This window comes from Ornithodoros turicata, chromosome 2, assembly GCF_037126465.1.
Source record: "Ornithodoros turicata isolate Travis chromosome 2, ASM3712646v1, whole genome shotgun sequence".
Classification (NCBI taxonomy): Eukaryota; Metazoa; Arthropoda; class Arachnida; order Ixodida; family Argasidae; genus Ornithodoros; species Ornithodoros turicata.
The window spans coordinates 60576542-60596006 of NC_088202.1; the positions used below are offsets into that span (position 1 = coordinate 60576542).

Below are 19465 nucleotides of genomic sequence, written 5' to 3' on the forward strand. Positions count from 1 at the left end.
TTCGTCTAATGCGTCAGCAAAGGTAACTCGGCTACAGCAAATGGGGCAGACTCATCCCCGAATGACGTTTTGCGTCGTTAACCAATCCTGGACTCCCACAAGGTAAGCAGTGGGGAGAAACCTGCCGAACCTGTTTGTTGTCGCATTGTTGCGGCTCCGCGGCTGCGGAGGGGTTTCACTTCAAATAATAAGCACGGCTTATAAAGTAATCTCATTTCTGTTGGTGAAGGCAACCGGAAAAGATGTACAAATAACACGTTGTGGAATGACATTGCTCATGAATGTAGTCTATTGTTCCTAAAAAAAGAAAAAGAAAGAAAGAAAAACTTATTTGAAAACGTGGCAACATAAGTGGTCGCCCGCTAGAAACGTCAAAATGGCGTCGACCTGCTGTGAGAACTTGGAGGGCGGAGCAAGTTCAAGAAATAGTGCGCAACGCGTTTTGTAATCACTGTGCTACTATATATCTGGTTGTCGACCTTCATAATCTAAGAAAAGATGTTTCAGAGTTTAAAAGAACGTATTCCAACTGATACATAATATTTGTTCTTATATCGGTTTAGTGCAAAGTTTAAAAGCTAGCAATAAATGCATCACTTTTCCCAGTGACCACGAGCTCCCGCGCGAAGGTCAACCGCATCGTTCATTTAAAACCCCGGTCTACCAAAACAGCATTCACGTGCCGCGTCATATGGGACGTTTGGAGCTTCGATGGCGGTGGTGGTGGTGAAAGGACTCGCCGTTGTCGGCCTCACAGCGGTGGGCAACGTCACGACTGACGCCCTCGGGAATGCGCGTCCTGGGCCGACTTCTAAAGGAACTGTGCCGCCATATTTATTTCATAATACTGTTAGTCCAACATATGTGGACCGCTACAGGTGTGGCAAACATATGTAACCGATTCTAAGTTACAGTAAAACTGAGACACATTTTGTGCAGAAAACACGGCATGTGGCAGATTGTTCCAGTCATGAATTGTGTTGGGATAAAATGAATAGTTGAAAGTATCCGTACGTGACTGAAATACCGTAAGAGCGAAGTTATGTTTGTGTCTGGAAGGACGTGAATCAAACGATAAGGCTTGTAATGCGTAATGATTTGTTCAGTGCTTGGTATAAGAACGTGAGACTAGAAACTTTGAATCGTGACTCTAAGATGTCTGAAAGCTCCCCGTCTGAGGAAGACACCGACAGCCCAGCCGACAGCGGGATTCGAAACCGGGTACCTCCGAGTCTCGACGTGACATGGCCAACACGCTAACCACTGAGCCACGCGTTTGCAGGCTGCGGCGATGAAACACCTCAATTATCAGCATCAAAATAATTGTGTGTTGCAGCGTGACGTCAACGCTCGGTGTGAGTTCAAGACCTGGGCACTGGGTATAACACAAATCATCTTCAGACACATAATTACGAAGTTTTCCCAAGAGGCACTGCGGCCACCCTCCAGGTGCGTGAACAGGGCACAACTATAGCACCGCAACACGTCGAGAAGTTCAGACAACTGTCCAACAGAAGCAAGGTGTTACGAAACAAGGCGGTCCTTGAGCTACCAGCCGTGAGAAGAGCTCAACCAACCGTGGCAGTGTCTAGTCACTGAATCGGAAAGCTTCTGCAACGGTCGGTCTCAACGGTCAAAGGTAAATCTTGCGTAACAAACACTCAGTCTAAGGTGCACAGAGAACGTCAGGCATTAATTCAGATCACTGTATCAGGTCCGTAACTCTAACCGGCACTACAGGGTGTGTCCACTCCATACGCCTTGTCCAACAGGAATCCAGTCTTCTTTTAAGGTGCACGATATTTAATTCCACAAATAGCCGCATGACCAAACGCTGTGGCCAACACTATCACAGGAAACAAAGTGGATTTCATATGCATTGTAATGCAGTACAGTGAGACATATCCAGTATAACGGGTCAGTTAGAGAAAACTATAATGAGAGTCATTCTTTATGTGCTGCACCCATTGCTTGATGCGCAGTCAGATGGGCAAATATCCTTAAACTATAGAATCTGGCTTAGCACCTCGCAGTTCACTATCGCTAAAAGCGATAAAACTACCCAAGTACAGTTACCCGACCAGTGATTACCAAACAGCTCGTATTTTACCCCCCCCCCCCTTAGCTCACGATATATCTCTATATTCTGAAGCCTTCAAACATTGCCAGATTCGGGACACCTTGTTAAGTACACTAGAAGCAGTTTCTTCTAGAAGCAGAAGCTTCTGTTCGCGCTGTCGGCGGTCTCGTCACCATCGCCGGCGTCCCGTCATAGGCGAATTCATATTTTGTACATATTTTTTTCACCTTCCATATTCTGACCCATCCATGATCATTTATCATTCATTGCCTCTCATTTGTTAATATCCGCAATTTGCATCGCCCTGTATCGTTGATCTTGTGTTGTGTATGTTATGTGTGTGTTGTGCTTGTTGTATAGTACCATGTGAAATCCGTCTAGTAAATTTCTCCCACACAACATAAGTACACTAGATAGGATACTGATGAGTCAATTCCCAGGCAAGGCTGGGAATTATTAAAAAAACGACGAATATTATGCACGTTCAAAGATCCGCCTGACACAACGCACAAAACGAAAGACAACAACCATGTCGACTGGCCGTCAAACAGACACATCCAAAGTTGCTCTTCAGGTCGCGCATGGTTGGCGAAACGACCGAGTCTTCTACAACATTGCCTTTCTTTAATTATTTCATCTACTCCACTTGGCAGACTCGCTTTCACTGCATTCGTCCAGTTACTGCTCCTATTTTTTATGATGGGAGAGCCCAGCTCATTCGTTAATGCCAGGACACTTTAATAACATACTGGCATCCTGACACGCCTGCGCGTCGCTTGCTCGCGCGTATAGCCAGAGATGGGCGCATTTGCGGAATGGACAGTGTTTCATACACAACACACTAAAGATGTACAGCATATCCCGGAGTTCGAAAAGTGTGAAAAAACAAACAAACAGAGAGAGCGAAAGAGAGAAACATAAAAATAAGAACAAACACCTAGTTTACCGATCGTTTTTATGGAAAGTAGAACGCGGAGGGGGGGGGGGGGGGTGCGGCAGCATTTGTAATCTGGGCGTTTCGTCCACCCACTGGTCAAGCTGGACGGACCACTGGAACATGCAGACGATTACAACTTGAAGTTCCTGTTAGGCGAGTGATTCTTTATGCGAAATTATCGATGTTAATTGTTCTTCACGTCGTGTCAAATGCACACCGTGCAAAATCGCACAAAGAGTTTCTGCTACTTCCACTTTGTCTGTCGATAACCAGGACACAGCCTCAAGAAGGGCCTCAACGACTTTCAGCAGTGCCGACAGAATCGAGCTCTAAGTGCCTTACTTTCACGAGCATGCGTGAGCCGAGAGTGGTGCTGTTGGAGAACAGAGTCATCGTACGGAGCTCATTGGAAAACGTGACTTTGAAGCCGCGCAGTTTACCGTTCTGTGTAGGTGCATCTCGATCCGGATGAAGATAGTTCGACGCGCCGTGACCAGGTCAATTACCCGAACAGAAACGCCACCGCTGATGTTTTGTGTTCAACCGTCGTCTCTGTTCCAAGTGTCATCTAGATCGGCTGCTCTTCGTGTTTTCCTGCTGATTGGCTTTGGATGGTTCGGCACGCTCGCACTTGATGATGGAGCTTTCCTGGTCCGCTATGTAGGTCTCCGTAGCGATAAAGCACGCCAAAGGATGGTGCAAACGTTGGCGCTGTTGCTTTTTCTGGGTTTATATAGGTATTGACGACTTCGAGTAAACACGTCCTTTTGTTACGTGGAACATGTCCTCGTAACAAAAGGAATAAAAAACGCATGAAAAGCACGTCTGTGCATACCCTACAAACTGGCCATCAGATAATGAATCGAATGTATTTTATTTTTGTGAAGATTCTTCGAGGTGGTTTGTGTTATAGTTCTCGTGACTCGTCAGCTCAAAATATATTGAGCGCCTCCGAATTTTCAAACCAGGTGAATTCATACCAAGTTTATGCCAACCAAGGCAGAAGCCAGAGTGCTGGAAGAAATATCCGTCCCGCATCCGCGGAACTTTATGGTTGAAGGAAACGGTGGCCTGTGTTCAGTTCAATCCAGAATGTCCGTAATTCTGGTCTTGCCTGTGTTCTCCCCTTGTTATCGAAAAATTTTCAATACGAAAAACAAAATAAAAAGCGAAGTAGAAAATGCGAGACTGTAATCGGTTTCATGCGAACTAAATTTGTTAGTCCACGGCCGCCCACGCACACGACGGTCGCGTGAATTTCATGGGCGAATAAAATTTAGACAAAAAATGGGGGACATGTAAAGTTAAAACAGGCGGAGAGATTGGTCGTAGTTATGAGGACCTGCTATTCCGCATTCAGGCAGAAAATGACATTAAAGGGGCACTGCAGTACAAAAAGTTATCGCGCCCGACGGGTACTATGCAAGTCACTTTTGACAAATGCAGCCAGCTCTCTACACCATGCTCATCACCCCAACTTGTGCAATGTATATTCCGCATGCTTTCTCACCCACAATACTGACCGCGAGAAGCGACAATGTACAGTACTTCTCCCATGCACTTCGAACGCACCGCTACAACCCCTACTTTCCTGTTACGTCATCGGCCGCACGAAGTGTGACGTTCACACAGCACGAAAGCAGAAGCGATTTTTGTGTCGTCGCTGCTATTGTTGCGGCTTCAACACGGAGGGATGCGTGATGCTGCTGCAGGTGCGCAATCATGTGTACGGTGCCACCGGCTCGGTATTCCTGCTGTGCTTCGGCAAGCAGCTTTCGTATCCCTGCTGCTGATGTAACAGATCCCCGGCCTTGGGTCTTGTCCATATCCCGACGATGCATTGCTCATTTGCACTTTCATGGGTTAAGTGCGGTTGTGCGCGCTATGTACTTTTGTTTACTTGTAATACGAAGAGCACGCTACGTGCGCAACTAAGGAAACAATCGCGAAATATTTAGCGTTTTCTTTCTTTCTGCGCGTCAAGAACGCCTTAAAAAGCTGATCCTTTCCAGGTGAACCACTTTTGTTGTTGAGGGCACGTACGGCACGTGCATACCCCCGAGTTAAGAGTTAGAAAAGACGCTCATAGCCACAGTTGCTTCGCGACGCTAACACGAAATTTAAATAATTTAACACGATGTAAATTGGCGTTCTGAGGCTGGAAGAAAGGACAAACACTTTCTTCTACCATCTTTAAATAATTTAGTCAGAAAAGAAGAATGTGGAGATGGTGACTCCTACAAAACACAGGAGCCGTCTACTCCAAAACACTTGAAAATAAAAATTAGTACGTCTAATATGCCCCTGATAAGCCACAAAACCTGACATGGGGGCCTTTGTTGTTTCAGCTTTAGACACACGTGTCGGCAATGATATATAAAGCTATTACAACGTGACTGTGATAATGATCCCCCCTTCATTTTATGAAACATCCCCCGTGCGATTCTGCATAAACCACTCACTTTGCGCACCCCCCCCCCCCCCCCCCGGTGCGGTTCTGTATAAACCCCTCATTTTATGGAACACCCCTCCGTGCGATTCTGGTTAAACCAGTGGGGTTGCTCATGGTCATGGCTGCCTGACGACGTAAAGTGATCAAGTATCCATTCCAGCGACACTTCGTCATCAAAACGACACACTATGAATTGTGACAGCTAAGTGCACATTACGCGTAAAGAATCAAAAATAGAAAGAAAACGCGAGCGATAATTCCATGTATCACCAAAACTGCCATGTGCAAAAAATTTCGCAAACCTGTGTACGTCCATTATCTCAACCTAAATCTGAATCACGCCTCAGAGTCTCTATGCGGCACCGTAAACAACAACGACCTTGAAACGCAATCTCTTTGAATTGGCGGAAAAAGTGGAAACTGAGCGCAAATCCATTGGGCAGTCCATGAGGAGGCCTTGGAAAAAGTTGTCGACCTCATTGGCCATGATAGTGAACGAAGGATCGATAGCGGTCGATGGCTGCTAGACCTTGAAGTGGAGGTACAGAGCCAGCAAAGCAACCAAGAGGCATCACCGGTGTGCAACGGGCCGTGTCCGCATAGGTGACGCTACTCGAACGCAGTCATACTACACAGCCAGAGAAAGAGATAGCTCTGCTGTACGGCGATTGGGATGGAGGATTCTTCGAAGATGCGGAGCGGTGATTCTCGTTTAGATTTCACAGATCAAGAGGTGCTTTTGTGAAACTGCAGTAGCGCTGCACGCTCGGATCGGGATATGGGTAGTGCCGTTGCTCTCTCTCCACTTGCGCTAAAGAGTGGGTAGTGGCTCTGAAAGAAGTTTCAATTTTCAGACGGACTTCTAATGTGGGACATTCTTTTTCTTCGGTTTCGTCCGTGGTGCTTCATATTGCTGTGGAGAGACGAGGCGTATCCTGAGTGGCTGCTGAACTGTACATTCGCATTATATCTCCAAAGAGACAATAACGGCGAGTCGATCCTGCCATTGCCTGAAAAAGGACAACGCACAAAAGGTCTCACATGCAGCTGAAGGTTTATAACACCACGAACAATTTATGTCGTGTAATAAACCTTCAGCTGCATTTGAGACCTTTTGTGCGTTGTCTTTTTTCGTGTTCCTAGTCTCGGCGTTATCATTATGCATTAATGTTATTGTTTTTGTGGGAGTTCCGTTTGTATCGAATTGGCGATATATCGAATTTTCTCCGGTCACGTTGTCTTCGGACCAGTGTTTACTGTATTTTCGAAGCCTGAACAATTTATCAAGTGTGGCTTTTAGAAATGTTGTGATTACAAGGCAAGTTTGGAGTTCTGCCATCCTAATTGGCTGCTGGCACTGGTAATGAGGTGTTTACCGAGCCGAGTCGGCCCAGGACGAACATTCCCCAAGGGCGTCAGTCGTGACGTTGTCCACCTCTGTGAGACCGGCAACAGCGAGCTCTCTCACCAGTACCACCACCACCACCACCTACCGAGCCGTTTGCCCGCTGATATGGCGCATGCTGCTGGGGAGGGACTTAACAGGATACAGTGCGAACATTGGGAAAACCTGAGGGAAACGCAAGGCTAACACGTCCGGTGCCGGACCACAAAGCCCGCAGATTGACCGCAATAGTTTGCAAAGCAAAAGAAAAGTCGTTTCCAAATTAGAATTACAAACAAGAGGATGAGCGCACAACCTTCACCGCTGGTCGTAGTTGGAATAGTTTTTCCCGAGCAGTCAGCTCTGGATGAAATGCATTCGCTTACTACCTCGGGAAACTGATTATTACTGCCCCCGCAACTAGAAACTCCGCATTTCAATGAGCCAATCAACGAGCAGCTTGAATCGGAGATCCATCAATTTGAAGCAGCAGGGGAATTCCGGTAGCGATGTCAAGAAAGCGCCTCCAGGGCAAGCCTGCTTTCGGAGCTTTGGAACGCTGCCCAACCACTTGGGGCTTTCACTGCCTATTTCTTTGTTTGTTTCCGTTAAAAAAAAGAAAAAAGAAAAAGAAATGTAAGGAGACTGACGTTCATCTTTTGCCTGGCTTCCGTGTCACGTGACTGGAGGCATGGAAGAGAAAGCGAGTAACCAGACATCTCATTCTGGGCGCCTTTTTTGGCTGCCCTTACTTTTTGTCTGGAGCCTGGGTTTGGAAGACCGAAATGAACCACGGCACGGAACGCCGCCTGGCCTTGGTATGGAACACGGAGTTCCACGTTGTCAGCGCAGTCAATAGCGGCTCTGTCACGCGAAAATCACTTCCTGTCTTACTTTGCAACTTTGCAGTGTCATTTTCCCCTCGATACTGAAGTTGTAAGCAGGGTGTCGAACCGAACCCGGACCGAAAGCCGTACCCCAAGCGTTATTTTTGCCGAACCTAAATTTTCATGAAACTGTTGAACCCGAACCGGAGCAGAACCGGAAAAAATAATAGCGGTGACCGGTTCGCAACGTAACGGTCCGGACATAAAAGCAGTCAGCATATGAGTTCAAGTGCCTTTCACTCCCCGAACAAGGACACACTGGTATCCATATCACAGATTTCGCAAATTTTCACCTAGCAGTCAAACGAGGACGTATAGTAAGTATGCCTTCAGCGTCTTTTTTAACACGCTGAAGCGCAGTTGTCCATGTGAGCGCCACAGCTAGCACCACCACGCACCCGCTGCGATGTCTGCTCTTCAGAGAACAGGCGTCACGCCACGCGGACGCTTGGCAAACGCAGGATTTCCAAGCAGAACAAGCGACCGTCCTCTGCTATAGCTACTGCTGTATTCTCTGAATGGTGAGTGGTCTTCCGCCGAATGAAGCTGGCTGGAATGAAGTAGGCCAGTTGTGTAGCTCTATGGGACGAATATGTGACTAAGTAAGCGCCCAACATTTCCCTTTACACGTGAGCAGTAAAAATTAAACAAGTCAGAAACATGAGAAGCGGAGAAGGAGCACACGCGAAACGGTGCCTGTATGATTGGTGGTGGTTTGAAAAACAAATGTAGTCCTGCTTACTGGTAGTGCAATTGTGTCGTGACAAACATTGCCTTTGTGTTGTGGACTAACTGGTACACAGCTGTGTGCTCGGATAGAGAAAGGCTGGCAGACTTATCTTCGACATGCTTCAGTACGGTTTCAGATTCACACTGCGAATGCAGTGTGCCGGCTCAGTACCGTAGTCTATGTAAAATGCTGTCTATCTTATTTGGCTTCCTTTAAGTGTATCTTGCTGGCACTGTGCGCGTGTGAAAAAAGCGATTTTGGGAACAGACAGTAGCAGGACTACACGCTTGGACATCAGCGTGGGCGCTATTTGCAAGTGCTCATCCATTTCTCCTTTCTCTCGCTAAAGGGAGCTAGTACCTGGCCACTACAAACGTGAATGCAGACAACAGCAGCAAGCTATTCGCCACGCATTTCCTGATAAAAGCAGTTTTATGGGCGATATAAATCGGAAGCGTTGAATAGGTTCGCGAAACGATTCGGGACAAACCGGTTCGATTTTTCGTGCGGTCGAACCGGAACGAAATTCAAGCAACGACAACCCGAACCCGACCGAGCCCGTATTTTTTTGCGGTTCGACACCCTGGTCATCAGTGCTTGAAGTGAATGGTAAAGTACAACTGAAAAGTGGCTTCTAAAATTCCGATAATGTCTCGCTATGTTTCACGTGTGGCTACATCCGTGTGACTGTGCCTAGGGGTTTCTGACCCATAATAAATGGTCGTTCGCTGGTGCCGCCTCCGCGTCATGTAATCTTTTTTTTCTTTTTTTTTGTCACCATCAAACTCAGGGTTCTGACGCAATGCAGTATGGTTTCCTTGATTCCACAGTCCGGCAGTGTAATAAAAAAGGCAATCGGAGTAGATTTATACGTAAGAGGGTGCCAGTGTATATATTTGTGTGGCGACATGCTGCACGTACCGCAGGGTGGGACTGCGGATGATTTCGACCACCTGTTTTTTTTTTTTTTACTTGCCCCGGAAATCTACGACACACGGTGCTGGAAGCAATGTTCACCTCCTCCACATTGCTACCGTCCTAATGCGACATCCCGACGAGAGGTATTTCGAGACATGCGGAAAGCGAGCGCTGGATCAACTCTGCTCAGCATTGGCTGGGGGGAGAATGTCAGCGGTCCATTAGCCGAATCATCGAATGCGCCTCGGTGTTGCTTTTACAGCGCAGTGGAGTTACCTCTTGAGACAAGTTGACTCTCCCCAATGCTGTCACTGCGGTGCTGTAGAAGATCTAGAGCACATTCTTATCCATTGCCCACAGTACCAACTTTCCCGAACCGTACTCTCCGGATCCCTTAACGAGCTGGACTCTCGCCCCCTCTCTCTCACAAAATTGCTTGGTCCATGGCCACATCCAGCCCACCAACGTTCTGCCCTCAAAGCTCTCTTCACCTTTCTGGATACCATAGGACTTCGATCCATATTGTGAAGGGGCTCATTATTTCATTCCCCACATCAACACCAGCAATGGGGTACAGTATGGCCCCTGGCGACGAAAATCCTCATTAATCGTCTCACAATAAAGTTGTTGTTGTTGAACCCGCGATCTTGAGCTCAGCAAACCAACACGTTATCGATTGACGTTATACCGAGGCCAGCAAGCCGGCCGCATCTACGAAGCGCACGCTGCTGCGCACAGTCGCACGGTTAGCCAATGCGAGTACAGCGGAAAAGAGAAAAGAAAAAAAAAGGAAAGGGATAAGAAATTACATCATAATTCCTAGCGTTTTACGTGACTTCTGGGACATCTTTTGCTGCCTTGCAGCATCGGACAGTGTCTCCCGTGTGATTCCTTGTTCTACGAACTTTTCATTCTACCGCAGCTTCGCACATCATGGCAGAACGTGATATATTCCATCGCAAGGTGCTGACAGACAAGGCCGATTGCTGAAATAACTCCAAGAAGCCCCGCAAAGTACGGAAAGAGAGCACGTTTTTGTTTCAATGTCATGGATATCGTATTCTTCGCGTCGATAGACCTTTTCAAGGCGAGCTCCACGGAGGAAAAGCGCTCCATGAAAGAAGGAAGCCTCCGAGGACATTCAGTTATTTGTGCAACGAGGTGCGCCGTGACGTACAGCATGAATCACTCATCTGACACACTTCGGTCAGCTTACATTCGAATTCACGGAAGGGGGAAGGCAAAGAGAGAAGTTATAGTTAGATTCCCCTGTTTAATGACTCTAGTTATAGCAGACGAGTCTGAAAGAGTTTTCTGGAAAAGAAATCGCAGGGGCCCCTCACCTAGTCCCGTAATCGTAAACACGAATGACTTTGGCAAAAAAATATAATAATTCGTTCTTTTTTAAAAATATAAGATCAACCGTCGCCCGATGATACATCAAACAGTATTGAAAGTAACGGTGACTCAGTTTCTTGAATCTCTCTAGAGGGCTGGTAGGTATGTCAGAGAGAGTTCGAGGAAGCAGTATTGGAGCCGCCCCAGGAGTTTTTGTGCAAACAAGGTGTTGTGTGTCGCATACACGAGTGCGGACACAAGAAATATCAAACGAAAATGGGTTGACAAGGACGATTATACTGATGAAGGAACGAACAACCGAGAGACACGGGACACGAAGACAAGCACAAGAGTTCTCAGTCTTCGTGTCCCGTGTCTCTCGGTTATTCGTTCCTTCATCATTATGCACCAGTTAGTCTGCACCCTATCTCTTTTAACGATTATACTATTTATCTGTGGCATTCCTCGGGGATCCCTTTGCGCCCGGGTTTATCTCGCACACGGTGCTTCGCAAGTGCCCATGCGCGAATGCAATGGAAGCAATTTCTTGAGTTCACACTTTGGTGTATAACGTATGCTGTTAGTGCACTCTTTCCAGATCTAATCTACAATCACGTACACTGCTAATTCGACCCGATGAATAGCAACAAATGGTTGGTTACAGCGCCTAATGGAACAATTTCTTGAGTTCACACTTTGGTGTGTAACGTATGCTGTTAGTGCACTCTTTCCAGATCTAATCTACAATCACGTACACTGCTAATTCGACCCGATGAATAGCAACAAACGGTTGGTTACAGCGCCTAATGGAACAATTTCTTGAGTTCACACTTTGGTGTGTAACGTATGCTGTTAGTGCACTCTTTCCAGATCTAATCGACAATCACGTACACTGCTAATTCGACCCGATGAATAGCAACAAACGGTTGGCTACAGCGCCTGCATAGCTCCAACAAACCACGGGATAGGCGCAAAGCAATATCAGAGGAATGCCATCCATATAGTGTCTAATCTTCCTCGTCAATCCGTTTTGTTTTCTTTTCTCTCGTGTCCGCACTCGTGAATGCGAAACGCGAAACTTACCGGTACCCAAAACCCCTGGGCGAGTCCAATACTGTTTCCGTAGATGCCCGCCAGTCGGGCCTTTATCGAAGTCAGGTCATGGAGCTGGTTAGACGTGACGACGACACTAGCTCACCGAAAGTGCATTACGTTTGTGCAACTGGGTAAGAGTAACACGTACTGGTCAGCACGTCTTACCCATATCTGCATGAACGTATATTATGGAATGGGTTCCAACCTTCGTCTCACCTCCCTGGAATTCTACGGTGCGACTCGATCAAGGAGGGCATTCTTGCATCGTAGGAGGTTCAGGAGAATTTGAGGTCGGCCCCTCCTCCTCCGGAAAAGCCACTTTAATGTTCTTAATGCTGACTAATGCAGCATACCATCATGGCAAACGACAGGATTGCGAAAATGCTTACACGTCTACGATATCCGCTTCGGTATCTACATTGGAAACGTAGGAGAGCTGGAAGGAAGGGGGAGCGGGGTCGGCCCACTCAAGTGCAGAGCGCATAACCATACCGCGTACAATGTGAGCGGAAGCATGGGATATGAGGTTATCTCGTTCGAAGTGAATACATGTTTGCCCAGAGCTTGTCGATGCTCTACCCGAAAGAGATACGAGGCTACTCGAACGAGCCTTCCAATGTTGATTTACCCGAGATGAGGTAACAAAAGGTACACCATGTAATGTAACATTTCGCGTGATGCGCCAAGAATACACGACACAAGAGTTGCCGTCCTTCGAAATAATATTATTATGATCCATCCGGCCAACGCAGAGCCCAAGTTTCTTGTTCTTTGCTTCGCTTCTGTGAGCAGCATTGGGACAAGTGTGAAAAGAAAACGTGTGTTGTTTCAAGCGTTATCAAGAAGGCGTTACGCATTGAAAATGAAAGAGATTGATGTGATCGAAATCAGTCAAATTGAGAGTCATTCATGTATAGGACGTTCTTGCGCACAGAGAAGAGGATGAAGAACAACAGGTGGCTTCGGCAACAGAGACGGTTATGCCCTGGATATCCTCTGGAAGGCGAAAAGCGCTCAGCAACCATCGAGGAAGCACCGGTGCTACCGTGTAGTGCTCCTGGAGACGCGAAGAATTTCCTTCGCTCGGGGGTGGGGGGGGTGGGGGTGGAGTGGGGGTTCGAACCAAGGTCGATTTTTGAAGTACAAAACCAGAATGTTCGGAAGTCAAATATGGCAGCAATAGCGGCGAAAATACATGTAGAGGTAGCTGAAGCAACTTGAAGGCATGAAATCCATAAAGAGGGTCACGGCGCTTATCCAAATGCCCAGTTGCGTACTTTGATTAAAGGATGGCAGTTGATGAAAAGGGCACCACAGTGGGATACGAACCCCCATCCAAACGATTTCCGATTAATTTAATTTTATGTGCAGCAACTATATGTTATTTATCGCGAACTTTAGACCGATTTTTCAGCTTTCTGAGTAATTTCTTTGGCTCAGTATGGCGCATAAAACAAAGAATACAAAATGACGTGAGCCCAGTTACGGTCTGATAAAACAATTGTGGATCGAATGAATGATCTTCCCTCCGAGTTTTGTTGCGCCTTCTTGGTGGTGGTGGTGGTGGTTGGGGGGGGGGGGGGAGGGGGGTAACGTTGGATAGACGAGCTGTCTGCCTGCCTCCCTTCTTCGTGAGCCGCAAGACACCGGCAACTCAAATCACGACAGCAGCGCAATTCACTGAAAGCGAGTGAACGGGATTCCTTCTATACGACACTGCTGTGCTGCGAATCGAGGCGCTGCATTGATGGAGGCACAGCCAAGTCAGCGTCTATGCCCCTCAACTCTTCCCATAAAGCGGTACCATGATCTATTACTTTATCACGAAGCCGATAAAGCGTCTTGAAGCCAACACGTGTCGTTCCACTTAACCTCGACCTGTTGGATACATTGCTTCACACGATTAGGAAACATTTAGTAGATAGCGCTTCGCCTGATATACTATACCGGGTGTTTCACGAAAATCCCCCAGTCAAATAATTCGAAAACGGTTGACGCTATTCAATAATTTTCTCTTTGGTAAACATCCTTGAGTCATCGGCCAAGAGCTGACCAGTGAATGGTTCACTTCCATACGGTCATTAATTAAATAAAAATTAAAGCTTCTAAATTTTACTTCGGACGCTTCCGGCCTGTGAGCCACGGGACCTTCTGTGAAAAATATTAAAGAAAAAGAAAAGAAAAGAACGGGTCGACACGAGTGATTTTTTACGAGTAAATGGACGGTTTCGGTTTGCATATTTCCTGCGCGGAGCAGCGCAGCAATGCGCTCTTTCGTCCAGCCATCCGGCTTGCAATTGCTGGTTCATTCGCCTGGTTCATACACGGAGGGGGGGGGGGAGGAATAATGCTAGCCTTGCGCCCGCACCAGGCCACGTGGCAGTTGTCACCCGTCACCCGAACATGGATGCCCAAAAGCTCGCGCTTTTAGTCGCTTGGATCACGCTAGGGGCATCGCGGTCGCTCGTGTTCCGGTTCCGTCGTCTGCTAACCCATGTTAACTTTAGAAAGCTACCAGGAAATGACCACGTGAATTCGCCATACGTGTCTCTTTCAGTTGTCTTCCCGTGTGTGAACCAGACGGATGAACACGCAATTGCGAGCCGGATAGCTGAGCGAAAGCTCCTCGGCGCAAGAAATATTTGAGCTAGGCCAATTAATTATTCGAAAAAATCACGAAGAGTCGAGGCGTTTTTTTTTCTGCTGAAATATGTTTTCGCTGAAGGTTCCGATGGCTACGGTACAGGTGCCGAAAACGTCCGAAGTAAAACTTGAAAATTAGCATTTTTATCTAATTAATGAGCGCATACAAATAAGCCACTTATTGGTGAGCGCTTGGCCGATGTCTCACGGATGTCTACCAAAACAAAGTTATTCGACAGCGTCAGCCGTTTCTGAACTACTCAGCTGGGGGGTTCGACATCTACTTCCGTCGAAATTGTGCAAGTTCAAACACTTACAGGAAAGAGAGATATACGAAAAACAACACCTCATATTGACTTGAGAATCTTTTCTAGCGCACCTTTTACATCCGTTAAGGAGAGAGAACGGAAAACCTTTTTGTTCCGTGTTAGCACCGCGAAGAAACTGTGGCTATGAGTGCCGTACAGATGTGGACAGAAGGAGTGGAGGACGGGGGGTGGGGGAAGGAAAAACTAGAGTTTGAGTGAGAATCGTATCGCAAAGACAAGGAATTGCAAATGACCCTATGCATGAGACTTGCGTAATAAGTCGATGAATTATCGTGTGCCAACACAACGTCAGAGCTGAACCATCCGTAGACCACGCGAGGCTCGAAGAGCTCTGTCATCCTGCGGGCGTTCCCAAAAAGCGTCCCCGTCTGTCTTGGGAGGCTTCCCACCTGTATGTGCCTACCCACAGTGTGACTCCCTCGCTTTCATCAGTTGACGCAAGCTCCGTCCGTTCCACTCTTGCAGCTGACTCAAGCGGTATTGAGGCCAGGCCAAATGCAGCTGTAAGCGTTCAAGGACGTCCAAAGATTCTGCCTCGAAAACGAAGCGGAAACAGTGAAAATGTGCACGTGGTGATGGATGTTACTGCCCCGGTCGCTACGATCGTGCACAGCAATGCAAGTTGCACTGGACACCGAGATGTGCTCCGTCACGATGTGACAGCGCGCCAAGGCAGAGTAAGGGATAGTACAGACGCAGTCTTGAGAATGCTTATAGGCACGTTAGCTCCGCTAGCTATGTTTTGCGTTGCCCTTCAACGACACAGCTGGATTTTGTGGTATATTATAGCTTACTTGGTTGAGATTCGAGATCGCCACCACTAACTCGCTGTGAGAGATGTCTGCAGTGAGGGCGGGGCCACTATGCTTCCGGAGGACCTACAGACATTCGTCTGGAAGGTCTCCTGGAAAGCTAAGGAGAAACCGCGCGGTGGGACGCTGCTCCCATTAACCTCCCAGTCTTACCACGAAGCCTCTATTAGTGGAATCAGTCACTTCACTAGCCAATAAAGTATAAAGTCTTCGATCATCTAGTTTCTACAACGTCCTCTCATGGTGTTGCGAATCAAGACCGCTCTCTCAGTCTCGCGAAGCCATTTAACCAAGCATAAGCAAAAATTATGGTGCGTATTACCGCGAGTATTACCAGTAGATGCCATGACATTATTTTATCGATGAACTTGGATTCGACTTGCAGGGTTTGAAATGAACGTAAGCTGAACTTATCACACCGCTTGGTACGTTCGGACGAAGGTTATTCATTCAATGACCACTTGCGAGCGAAGTTGTGATCACAACAGTGACCGCACTGCGGTATTTAGCCTTGATGGTCCTTCTGCGCCCAATTTCTGCCTAAATGAAATTTGCGGAACCCCAATATTGAAGAAGTATGATACTACCAACTCCGCGTTCATCATGCCGGTTTTGCAAGATATCCTTTAATCACCACAAGCTGTTCAGAACCAAGGGACAACTCCCGTTAATAGTTGAATCCTTATAATGGGTCAGTACTGACCATATTTATTTAGGAAGTTTCAATGTAAACGTTATATGGATACAGGCTCAGGCTTAATTTCATACCACTGTATCACCGTTTAGCAATGGAAAGGAAAGAAAACATTCCATTACTTACTTCCGAGGTGCCCGACAGTCTCCGCGACCTTCTGAGCGCCGGTGAGTATTCCGAGGACGAAGACCCTCCAGAATCAACAGAACTCGTCGACGATCCCAAATTCCTCCAGTGTCTCGACGAAGCCGGTGAGATGGACCGCGACGTTGACAGTGAGGACAGTCCAGAGTCTCTTCCAGGACTGTTGGGACAGTACAGGTTATGGTTGGAGTCACGACGAATCCTTGGCGTGTACCGATTGCTGTTCTCGTCAAGAAGGGAGTCGGACCTCATCAGCAGTCGACGCGTAGGTGCGGGCGATGAAGCACGGGAGAGGACGGGAGCAGGGGACGAAGCACGCGAGCGGATGATGGGAGCTGGAGACGAAGCACGAGAACGAATTGTTGGAGCTGGAGACGAAGCACGAGAACGAAGCGTTGGAGCGGGAGACGAAGCACGGGACGAAGCGCGCGACGAAGCGATGCCATTTTCGCCAAGGTCGCGATAGCGAGTTAGCACTGGAGAACCCACTTCGGTGATGGCATCTCCGGAGCGTTGTCGGATGAGGCGACGGGTGGTAGAAGACACGTCGAACATGGCACGCGACGGGAGACGGGGCAGGTCGCTCACGCCCTAGAGAAAGGAAAAGGTTACGTGGTTAGAATATATGTTGCTGGATCACGCAAATACTCTGCGAGTCAAAAACGAGTAATGCGTAACAGCAAGGAAACACAGAAACTTCCTTTGACTACAAATTGTTTGTTGCGTTTCGCATTCTTCATCGACAGACTGCAAAACCTTCACTAATTTTTATTATTAAGGCCCCAGAGAAGCAGACATTATTTTACAATTTTACTTGGCCGTGTGCTCTAATTGCGTAGTCGCGTAATTGCCCAGGAGTAGAAGGTCCCACGTCTATAATTTAGGTCCACATTTTTTCTTCTAGTATCATCGTAAGCAAATAAACAGGCCTACCTTTCGCTCTATGCCGATGGTAGGACGTGGAGGTAACCGGGACGTGTACGAAGAGCTGATCTCCCTGTAGGACGACGAGTAACTTCGATCGAGGCTGGTGGAGCGCAGGGAGGAAGAGTAATAGGAAGAGGAGCGGGGATAGAGCGACGATGGGACGGGCATCCTGGAGACTTGCACGTCTGCGCGCTCAACTGGCATCACCTGCACACGAAGGTAAGACAGCACGTGAGAATGGATAGCTTAGCACCAGTGCATCGGCGTGCATGTTGTAGCATGTTGCAGCGTATTACTGCTAAAAGTTTGGGAGTTTTATCAGATCGTAAGCACTCCACAAAGCGCTATTAAGCGCTTCAAAGGAGTACGACGATAGGCTTATCGTGTTCTCGTAACCCCTATCGTGAACACCCCCTTATGGCCTATTAAAACTTCCTACTTGAGCGTGCCCTTAAAGTTCGCGTATTTTCGTGATATTCGCGATAATTAAGGGCTCGCGAACAAGGGTAAGGGCTTTACAGTATTAAGGGGCTTTAGAATAGCGGGCGCAGTTTTAGCGTACCCAATAAACGAGCCGTATTTAACGAACTTTAACTTGAAACATTTTAGTCCCAGTTATTGTTGTATTTACGTTAGACTACCATAGTTACACTGAACGATATGTGCTTCTTTTACTTCTTTTGCCTGGCTCTAACGCCACATCTCGCGCCGCACAGGGTCGACGTAAGTTCACTGTGCCTATAGTGGTTACGATGATAGCGTTCCGCGCCCAGACTGGGAGGTCGCGTCCGGAGGACTCGGAGGACGCGTCCGAATCCGGGCGCTGGCTATGCTATCTGGGTGGTTCCCCTATAGGTTTTCCTCAGACGCTTTAAAAGTGCAGTCGAGCTGCAATTCGAGAAAATTTATCTTTTCGGTAGCCTGAGACCTTAGGAATCTCATGTAACAATTTTCGTCCTAATTGCGCTGTTTTTTTTTTATAGAAAATTAAAGTTGACAATTACGGGCAACATTGTGTCGAAGTCACCACGAACTGCGCAAACCTCGCAAAGTACGGCAGCAAAACTACATTGCATGCGCATAACACTGTGTCTAAACCTAAAGAAGTCGATTACGTTTCGGCTACGTAGCCATTATGATTTATGAGCAGCGAGCCAGTCGGGAACATAGATCAGTGTTGCTTGACAAATAGGGGATTATTTCCCACCAGACGTCGCCCCGGGCCGTCTCATCAACATTTTACTTGAAAATTAAAAATATTATACGTATAACTTGTTGTACTGGGTTTACAAGCAACAAGCTGTTAAACTACGCCGCCACCACAACCTGTCCCACTGCTGCTTTACAATACCTTTTAAGACAAATTCCCTGTGAAGTCAGCCCAGGATGCACGATACACCCCTGCGATAGTCGTGACGTTGCCCGCCTGAGCGTGGCCGATTACGGCAAGCAGTTATACCAGCACGCAACCACTTTGAATTTGTATGCCAACTCTACCTTTTTTTAAGATACGGCATGCTCTCTCAAAACCCAAGACACGGACTGGGTTCCGGTCATGTGCAGTGACGCCTTCCAATTTCCCTGGAGCCTCCTATTATAAAGCTATGGGGCAAGCCCTTCCAAGGCCTCGAACACACTGCGAGGAGCGCTGACCTAAAGCGTGATTGTCACGACATCAATGTTGCCGATATACCGGGCGATGCATTAGACGAAACACACGTTACATGACGCACGCCCTCCTTCTCCGAACAAAAAGCACCACGTTCAGCACTGTACGCCCTTGTGCGGTATATGTGCACAGCTGGTCCTGCAGGGCGGATGTGACCCTTACGGGAAAATGCGGCTTACAGATATTTCCGCAACTGTTCAAGTACGCCGGGACTCTGTTTGTTATTTAATAACAATGAGCGAGTCCATGACGTGCTATGCGTTAACAGTGACGTCACGGTAAACAAATACTACCTCTATAGCCCTTCAAATAACCTGCTTGTTCATCCACACAACCACTAGCTATCACGCTTACTTCTACCAAACGTAAGATTTCAATCTCGACGTTTATCCATTCATATAGCGACACCCGCAAACATTCACCACC

General features: G+C 47.4%; 1 protein-coding gene across 3 annotated transcripts in view; it reads right to left on the minus strand.

Moving 5' to 3' along the window:
• The window catches only part of LOC135385477 (ubiquitin carboxyl-terminal hydrolase 2-like), a 113987-nt gene that overhangs the window by 46499 nt on the left and 48023 nt on the right, over positions 1-19465 (minus strand). For all 3 annotated transcript variants that reach the window (XM_064614812.1, XM_064614814.1, XM_064614813.1), the window contains 2 exons: positions 17377-17577; positions 16426-17034 (listed from right to left, as the gene is read on the minus strand). In XM_064614812.1, the coding sequence (XP_064470882.1) occupies positions 16426-17034; positions 17377-17574 (807 nt within the window). In that variant the 5' untranslated portion in view covers positions 17575-17577. The remainder of the gene's footprint in view (positions 1-16425; positions 17035-17376; positions 17578-19465) is intronic.